This window comes from Camellia sinensis, chromosome 8 (genome assembly GCF_055761805.1).
Source record: "Camellia sinensis isolate YWXY chromosome 8, ASM5576180v1, whole genome shotgun sequence".
NCBI lineage: Eukaryota > Viridiplantae > Streptophyta > Magnoliopsida > Ericales > Theaceae > Camellia > Camellia sinensis.
This window is the reverse complement of record NC_138968.1, coordinates 189813116-189823491: the sequence shown is the minus strand read 5'-3', so window position 1 is coordinate 189823491 and position 10376 is coordinate 189813116. Positions and strand designations below refer to the sequence as shown.

Here is a 10376-nt window from a genome sequence, read left to right as displayed (position 1 = left end):
GTTTGTGTTATTGGGTGTAGTTTGGCGCTGTTGGTTCCCCCCTTTGATTGTTAGAAAATTATAACATAATGTGATCACCCATATAAGCATTCACATTGGCCAGTAAATGTTGTCGTGTTCGAAATTTATTTCTCAAACATGGATGATGTGAACATTCACATTACTATTGATTGCTGGGTAAATTTAGAGTAGTACACACTGATGTGAATGTTCACATCATGTGTATGTTCACATTAATGTGAGAACCCCCAAACTTCACTCAACACTGTGATGGAGGATGATGTAAACATTCACATTGTGACATCAATGCCCAAGTTGTTTGTGTTATTGGGTGTAGTTTTGCACTGTTGGTTCCCCCCTTTGATTTTTAGCAAATTATAACATAATGTGATCACCCATGTAAGCATTCACATTGTCCAGTAACTGTTGTCGTTTTCCGAATTTATTTTTCAAACATGGCTGATGTGAACATTCACATTAGTATTGATTGCTGGGTAATTTTAGAGTAGTACACACTGATGTGAATGTTCACATCATGTGAATGTTCACATTAATGTCAGAACCCCCAAACTTCACTTAACACTGTGATGGAGCATGATGTAAACATTCACATTGTGACATCAATGCCCAAGTTGTTTGTGTTATTGGGTGTAGTTTTGCACTGTTGGTTCCCCCCTTTGATTTTTAGCAAATTATAACATAATGTGATCACCCATGTAAGCATTCACATTGCCCAGTAACTGTTGTCGTTTTCCGAATTTATTTTTCAAACATGGATGATGTGAACATTCACATTAGTATTGATTACTGGGTGAACTTACAGTAATAAACACTGATGTGAACATTCACATCACTGTATAATGATGTCAATGTTCCAATTACTGTCAATGCTGGTTGTTGAATGTTGTTTGCTGCTTCGAGTTCCATCCTCTGTGTTTCAACCAATTACATGTGCTCATTTGAACACACAGGTCTTCCCCATAAAGTTCATGGCAAGCGAAAGCGAGGGGAATCCCGTTTCAAAACCAAGCCTGATCAAACAGCTGTTCCGGAAGAAGTGAACATGAAAAAAGTGAACTACCGGTCAAATCTAACTGGACTGGTCAAACTGTTAAAGGATACCAAATTTACAAGTGGCCAATTGAAGTGCCTTAGAAAAACACCATTCTGGCCATTATTTGATAGGTTGATCAGTAACGGAATCGACCTCAACCACTGCATGAAATATGATGATGTGATTGTACGTATAGTACAAACATTCAAGCAATCTAGTGGAAGGTTTTACATTGGGGATAAGAACATCCAGATTTTTAGAAGCGACGTATCACTGATTTTTGGGGTGGACTGCGGCACCAAGTCGATGGACCTCTCTTATGGTGCAAAACCAACATCCGGCATCATACACCGAATGTGCAAGGATGTTAGCCGGTTAAGTGCTGCCAAAATACGAGAAATTCTGAGGGAAGCATTGAAGGGCACAAAAAAACATGACGATGAGGAGGTCGCAAGATTAGTTTGCATGTATGCATGCGTCAAGCTATTCTTTTCTACATCCGGAGAAACAATTGGATGGGTTTTCTACTCATACATGGACCCATTACACAAGATGATCGAGTATGATTGGGCTGAGAGCATCCGGGCAACCTTGATGGGTTCATTGGGCCAAAACTGTGGAAAACCAGGACGAGTCACCGGATGTGTGATGTTGTTAATGGTAAATCAAATCTCATACAACTTATTCTATGTTTAATATGAACATATACGGGCTCTGAACACTCTGATGTGAATGTTCACATTTCTCAGCTTTGGTGTGGAAGTTGACAACATTGATGAAAACATTCGCATAACTGTTTCAGTAATGTACAAAACACACATTAGTAGATGCTGGTGTAAACATTCACATTAACAGATGTGAACATTCACACCAGTTGTACCACTCACATTACCAGATGTGAATATTCACATCAGTAACATCACTCACCATTAGCAAAATGTGAGCATTCACATAGTAATAACACTGACTTGAACAGATGTGAACATTCACATCAGTATCATCACCCACCATTAGCAAATGTGAACATTCACATCAGTAATAGCACTGACACTAACAGTTGTGAACATTCAGGTCAGTAATATCACTCACATTAACAGTTGTGAACACTCACATCAGTAGTATCACTCAACATATGTGAACATTCACATCAGTAACATTACTCCACATTAGCAGATGTGAACATTCACATCATCGGATGTGAACATTCACATCAGTTTTAAGTGATGTAAACATTCACATTACTGGCCTAGTGGTGCACTGTGAACATTCACATTACTGCACCAGTGGTGTAAACATTCACATCAATGTTAATTTCATATGAACATTCAAATTACTGATATTTGTTATTTGTTTCAGTATTGGCTGTGTGAGCATACAACAATCTTACAACCCCACAACCCCAATGCCATTCCACGATGCGTAAAATGGGACCTCACAGCCTTACATAGCAACATGAAGTCCATAACTCTGGCTAAGCTAGGTTTAAATGAGGTAGAAGTACAACCAAATATATTGTGCTTATTCAAATAGTGCGACGAGGAACTATCTAACTAACATACTGTCTGGAAATGCAGGTATATGGCGGCGAGCTAATGGCATCACCAACTGAAGCGAAGATTTATCGTCACACAAAATTGAATGTGGAGTCAAGTGCAGTAGCAAAAAAAGATGAAAGCAATGAGGATCAAAGCAAAGACAGTCAACGCAGTGATGACAGGGATGCATTTTCTGTTGATGCAGTGGACCTGAATGATGTTGGACATTATATCAACCCCAGCTGTAGCACCCCCAATGCTGAGAAGGGAATCATCATAGCACAACCAACTGAGCCCGACATTGTGGAAGTACTCATGAAAGAAAACCAAAAAGCTTGGGCTCTTGTACGGCAATGGGAAGCGAAATACAAACAGTTGGAAGAATCGTGGGAGTTGAGGGCAAGGGTGATTGCTGCCCTTGAAGCCAAACTATTTGACCAATCGGGCTCATCCAATGTGGACATGCACATAAAGACTTGCATGGAGTGGAAAGATACAGAAATTCAGCGGCTGACAAAGTTGGTCATCAACTTGGAATGCGAAAAAACAATACTTGAAGACCTTTTTGACGATCAGTCCGTACACATCATCACTCAAGTTGAAGCACAAAAGGCTCATGACAGCCTTAACAACAATCCCACTGCAGCATTGGAACACGTTATCAGCCCCCCATCAAGGGTAAAGCGCATAAAGCAGAAGGTAAGGACAGAACACAGGTTGGACGAGTTTGAATACCCCAACCTGCCTGGTCAGAAGAAAGGGAAAGAGGGAGCCCAACAGAAATCACATGCAGTCCAAATTGCACAAGATTTAGACAAGCAACCACCAAAAAAGCAGCCAACCAAGTCCAAGAAGTTATCCTTGAACAACAAACTCAAGGTCTGGGCTAACATGAACAAACTCAACAAGCAAAAAGTCCAAAATTTGCACAAGAACGGCGGTGATGAGTAAGTGATCTTACATATCCCCAACTGCTTTTTTTTCCATCATGTTCAGTTCACATACATACTTAATAAATTAGACCATTTCATAAATGTGCAATGTTGACATTAAAATTTTCTATAATCACAATGCACAGGTTGCTAGTGTGGCGAGGGGACTCAAAGACTAAACATGTGTATTTTGATGACATCATACACCTCATCAAGGAAGAATCAATAACCAACAACGTATGGCAACTGTAAATGTGTACAAAACACACACACACACACACACACACACACACATAGAGTGAAGACACTGTAAATAATGTACTGCCACCCCTCCGGTTCTGCAGGTGATAGATGCTTATGGTGAAATTCTACTTGAACTACAAGGGCTAGTCAACCCAAGTTTGGAAGATTCATCATTCATCTTTACAAGCACATGTTTGGTAACCACTAGACTTTAATTTTGATTATGTCTCCATACATGTGGATGTTATTCTCAGCATTACATGCTTACATTGTTAATTTAAGTAATAGGCAGATGTCAATGTTAACAAAAACATAAAATGACCTTTGAGAAGATTCACATTGACAGATGTGAACATTCACATCATTCGCATTGAATATTATATGCTTATTATGTTGATTAACTTAAATGATACACACATGTGAACATTCACATCAGTAATATAACTCATAGTAACAGATGTGAACATTCACATCACCAGTATTACTCACATTAACAGATGTGAACATTCACATCAGCAGTATTTACTCATCATTAACAGATGTGAACATTCACATCAGTAACATCACCCACCATTAGCAAATGGGAACATTCACATCAGTAATAGCACTGACATTAACAGATGTGAACATTCACATCAGTAGCATTACTCACACTAACAGATGTGAACATTCACATCAGTAACATCACCCACTATTACCAAATGGGAACATTCACACCAGTAATATCACTGACATTAACAGATGTGAACATTCACATCAGTAGCATTACTCACACTAACAGATGTGAACATTCACATCAGTAGCATTACTCACACTAACAGATGTGAACATTCACATCAGTAGCATCACCCACCATTAGCAGATGAACATTCAAATCATTAACACCAAACATCGATATAAATACTTAGTACATCATTGTATGCCCTTTGTGTGCAGAAAATCATTGAACAGTACCCCCCCCACAAGAGGAATAAACTAATTGATGTACACATCAAGGAGTATCAAGGCCAGAGATTCTTAATCTTCCCATTACACGACAACTTTCACTGGATAATTGTTGTGTACGACGTGAAAGAGAATGTATGGAGGCATTATAACTCACTGCGCCCAAGAGAAGGCATACATGACCCACATATTGACAAAGCACAAATACTGGTAAGTGGCTGTCAAAAACAATACTTGTCGTGATGTGTAATATTTGAACTTGGACGTATGCCCTATGTTGGTTGGTTCCTAATATGAAATTTCATTGTTGGCAGAGGGACTACATCACAGCTTTGGTGCACAACATTGGACCGTCATCACCATTATGGACCAATTTATCAAGCCAAAATACTTCGAAAACAATCATATCAGTGGACATCTGTCCCCAGCAAGCATCAAATTCGTAAGCCTAAAATCGATTTCTACACATGTTCCACAGCCTTTACCCACCTTAATTTCAAAATCTAACAAGAAGTTTGCATTTTCAGGGTGGATTGTGGGCCTGCAGTTTGTTACATCATGAGGGCGCATGTATATCGTGAAGACATTGTTGCCAGCCTAGATCGCTTTGAATGGTGTCAAATAAGAGACTCATTAGTACACCTTTTCCTGAACCACAGAAAGACAGTGCAATGTGAAAACCTATAGGTGGGGGGTGTCCACCTATCACTGTTACCCAAATCTGTTATCCACAGTTAAGACAATTTAGTTTCACTAGCTTAATTGTAAATGAAGTCTATATCACTGCTTGTACAGATACTTTTCAGTCAATATATGTATATGCATTTTCAGGCCTATTTTGCGTTGGTCGTGTACATTGAGATTGTATTTTCTTTTTTTTTTGTTTGGATACACATGACATGATGTCAATGTTCACATCACAGAATGATCGTACACTTTCTTCTATTTTAAACCATACTACATGGATGTGAATATTGCTTAAAGTGTTCATGTAACACAATATGACAGGTGTGATTATGATATTTCTTAACACAAGTCAATATTCACATCTAACAATTTGATGATGTGAATATTCACATCATAACTTCTGATTATGCGAATGGCAACAATTATGTCATGAATATTCACATCTTATGAGTTGATGATGCGAATGGTTTCATTGATGTAAACATTGCTTTTAACAGTAACAACAATGTGAACATTCCCACCACAGAAATGTTTCAAAGTTGAACAATGTGAACATTCACATAATGTGAATGTTAACAGCATGCATTCATCCAAAACACACCCAACATAAATGTCAGATTGGTACCTTAAAAAAGTAAAAATAAAACACAAATCAAACACTAATGCATTATTATGTTTGCCAACGCAACGTAATCTTATTGCAACCCAATGTTTCCCAACACAACACAATCTTATTTCAAAAATGAATATAAGAATCCAATGTAAAATACAATGTTGAAATGAAAAAAGGTACATCTTATATCGGCTCCGTGCATGATTTTCGATTATGGCTCCCCAACTTATCACATCTCCCGCACCTTATTTGCTTCAGTTTCTCATCCCTTGATGGGATCCTATTCTTCTTCGGCCTTCCGGGTGGTCTTTTCACGGTAGGCGGGTATATAGTAAAGTCCGTGGGATCAAAAGGCGGCTTCTCCACCGATGGTATAGGGAATATGGCTCCCGAATAGGCTGCACGATATGTCTCTACATGAAAGTAATGTTCTACACAATCATTGAGATTGTAGCGGCTCTTTTGAATGGCAATAACAGCATGGTCACACGGGAATCCGTTGATTTGCCATTTGAAGCATGAACATGTACGCCTCGCAACATCAACTGTAACCGATGGTATCGAATGAACTTCAAACACATCCTCGTTGGCTTTGCTAACTTGCCAAGACTTGCTGTCATTGAACGAATCCATAAGCCTTGTTTCGAATGTCGGACAAATAATCTCATTCCATTTGTTTGCTTGGTCACGCCGTGCAGACATTTGCCGCATCAACTGAGTACGAATTTTGTCCACCATTTGAGTGATAGGAAGATTACGTGCTTCTTTAATCCAGTTATTAAATGACTCCGCCGCATTGGATGTCATCTCCCCATAACGCATGCCCCTGCACAGTATATCACAAACATTGTACAATACGGAATTTAACAGGCCTGACCATTAATGTTGACAGATGTGAACGTTCACAGTACTGCCATTAGTATACACTGATGTGAACATTCACATCAGGGTATAATAATGTGAATGTTCACATCTGCTACCAGGTTTTAATAATGTGAATGTTCACATTACATGGTTATTACGTTCTCAACTTAAATGATAGACAGATGTGAATGTTAACAACAATAATAAAATATGACACGTGTCAACATTCAAATCTGTAATACATTGCATGACTATTTGACAAATTAGCAGATGTGAACATGACATCAGTCATCATTAGCAGATGTGAACATTCACATCATTTACATTGAAGATGAAACACAATTCGAAGATTGTCACCATTATAAACTGAAAATTCACATCACTATCATTCTAAACTTCAAAAATGGAACACCTTAGGAAACTGTTATTACCTGAAGTATGAATTTGCCCAGTGCTCAGGTGCTAAGTCCTTGAAAAAATTATGAGCTCGTTGTTTACCCTCCTCTTTTAATTTTGCAAGCTTTTCATGGAACCCTACCACAGTTGGCTCGTAGGCACAGTCACCCAAACTCCTTACTAGGTGATCCCTGAATCCATTATCAATTCCTTTCATCCGGTCTCTTAAATTGCTCTTCAAGTGTTGTAAGCAATAACCGTGATGAGCCGATGGGAACACCTTTGGCATAGCTTCTAACAGACCAAGATTACGATCCGAAATAAAAGTAATATGGCGCTTCCCATCAACAACCTTCCCAAGTTCATGCAAGAACCACGACCAATTAGCCGTGGTCTCCGAATCAACAATTGCAAATGCAACAGGAAACAGACCTACAACACAACACCAATACACAACTGTTCACAATATTCCAAAGTGAATAGAAAAATAATATAAACGAAACAGGTCATGTGAATGTTCATATGTACATTGCCCTCTTTACTATTTCTATTTTCGGATTCAGGTTCGTAAACATCAACGATGTGAACATTCACATTAACGACCATTAATAATTCATTGTTGCTTGTTGAGTCACTGAAAATGTTAACATTCACAATACTGTTCATTAATAGATCAACTAACATTAGTATACACTGATGTCAACATTCACATAAGAGTGTAATAAGTCTGATGTGAACATTCACATCAGTCTGATGTTAACATTTCTGTCAGTAGCAGACAAAGATGTGAACATTCACATCAGTGCATACTAATGTCATTGATGTGAATGTTCACATTACTTATAATTTAGCAATCACTCTTTCGTCCAGACTACGCTGCTCAGAGCGAATATTGACATGAATAGACAGGTAAAAAAAACTTCTAACCATTGTTCCCGTCTTTCGCCGTTGCCGCAAGTAGCTGACCTTTGTACTTTCCTTTGAGGAATGTTCCATCCAGGAATAATAAAGGCCGACAAGCATTGAACCCAGAAATACACGCAGCGAATGACACAAAGAAGCGACAAAACTGTTGACTACTCGCATCATAGTCAATATTGACATAACTCCCCGGATTGTACCGCATCACAGCATCCGAATACCACCGCAACTGGTCAAACGATAACGAGTGATCTCCATGGATACCAGCCTTTGCTTTCTCCACACCCAACCATACGACATGGTAACTCACATCTAGCCCATAATCCCTCTTCAAAATAGTCACCACTTCACATGGCCGAGTCAACGGCTTGTCCCTCACAATTTCAGATATGGTACTCGACACCAAATCCGAACTAACTCGCGGATTCTTCGATGTTCGAACATCCGTACCACAAGTATGCACATCACTAAACCTCTTGATGTAGAAAAAATCATTTGCTCGTTGTGCTCTACAATGTATAGCCCACAAGCACCCCCTCTCCTCCCGCATCGCACACACAGCCGTAACTCTTGTTGTCTCGTTCTTCACGTATGTGAACTTAAACCCACATTGGATCGCATACTTACATAAAACGTCACGAAATTCTTGTGCACCTCCAACAAACCGTTGTCCTACATGCGTAATACCATTTGCCCAAGGGGCTGACAACAACACCTTCTCCTTATGGTGGCAAAATCTCCGTAGTGCATCAATTTCATCCTCAACCCCCACACGCAGCAATCCCAAACTACTTGACTGACCAATATCACCCTTCAACTCAACCACAACTTCTACATGTTGTACCCCCATTGATTTAGCAAGCAGTACCATGTTCTGAAATTCTTCCTCATTGTCCAAATGACACTTATTAATCCCAGGTAGTTTACAAAATAATGAAATAGAACCAGCAGACAACTCATCCCATTTCTCACACAAACACTCCACCAAACGAGAATAACACATTGCGCGGGCAACATTTATTACAGTTGTACTACAACCATATGTACACACCAATAGCATAAAGGTATCCATCTCCTGTAAAAACACAAAAACACAACAATGAACAGTAATGAAAATCGATATGAAAATTCACATTGCGCAAAAAATAGATGACTACGTGTACATTTCAACTGCTAAATCCATAATTCACAATATGAAGATGAGAACATTCACATTACTATTAACAAGATGTCAACATTAAGCAAACATCAAAGTCCAATGACAACAACAACAATCTTCACATAATATAATGATGTGAACATTCACATCAGTGTATGATGATGTAAACATTCACATCAGTGTATAATGATGTGAACATTCACATCAGTTTATGAGGATGTAAACTTTCACATTGATATTAACAAGATGTTAACATTAAGCAAGCATCAAAGTAAAATGAGAACATTAACAATCTTCACATAATTATTAACAATCTTCCCAGAGCCTCATTAAGCAAACATCAATTTAAAATGAGAACATCCACATTCTTCACATATTCCCCATTCACAAAATGTGCAGATTGACATTGATATATATACTGATAATCAAATCATCCACACCGAGCCTCATTACGCATGCATCGAAGTCAAATGAGAACTACACAATCTTCACATAATACGAATGAACTCCCCTCCACATAACCACGTAAAATGCATATAATTAAAAAAACAGAGCATTCAATCCATATAAATCCAAAAACAGAGCATCTGATCCATTATACGAACGAAACCATAAACTGAACATGTATTCATAACCAAATTGATACTAACCTTGATCATCCAATCCTACAATCGTACAGAAAGTTGAAAAAAACTGATTTGAACTAGTTATAATCTGGCAAATGTAACAACCGAACACACTCCTCTTCGTCGTCTTCACACGCAAACCACAGAACCAGACTCCAACAGCAAGGACGAAACCCTGGCACAACCAAACCTTGCAACGAGCATGCAAAACATAAACGTATCTCTCGGAATTGGATTGATGATGAAAAGCGTAAAATAGAAACTGCCAAACTGCATGAACGAAGAAACAGGCACCTTTTACGTATTAACACTGTACATATATATATAGGGGCAAAATAGTCCAACAAATTATATTAAATTAGAAAAATGGACCTTATGGAATATCCAGAAAAATTTATGGG

At 38.5% G+C, this 10376-nt stretch overlaps 2 protein-coding genes across 2 annotated transcripts; one reads left to right on the top strand and one right to left on the bottom strand.

Moving 5' to 3' along the window:
• Positions 1-822: 822 nt before the first annotated feature.
• LOC145797527 (uncharacterized) lies at positions 823-5543 on the top strand. The gene is made up of 8 exons (XM_082884832.1): positions 823-1714; positions 2411-2545; positions 2629-3536; positions 3668-3758; positions 3866-3961; positions 4701-4919; positions 5024-5151; positions 5237-5543. The coding sequence occupies exons 1-8, from the start codon at positions 902-904 to the stop codon at positions 5394-5396; spliced, it is 2550 nt and encodes an 849-aa protein (XP_082740958.1). The 5' UTR covers positions 823-901; the 3' UTR covers positions 5397-5543.
• Positions 5544-6046: 503 nt separating this feature from the next.
• On the bottom strand, positions 6047-10248 carry LOC145797384 (uncharacterized). Its single transcript, XM_082884394.1, has 4 exons — positions 10000-10248; positions 8197-9265; positions 7305-7701; positions 6047-6835 (listed from the first exon to the last, which is right to left on the bottom strand). The coding sequence occupies exons 1-4, from the start codon at positions 10006-10008 to the stop codon at positions 6193-6195; spliced, it is 2118 nt and encodes a 705-aa protein (XP_082740520.1). The 5' UTR covers positions 10009-10248; the 3' UTR covers positions 6047-6192.
• Positions 10249-10376: the final 128 nt, after the last annotated feature.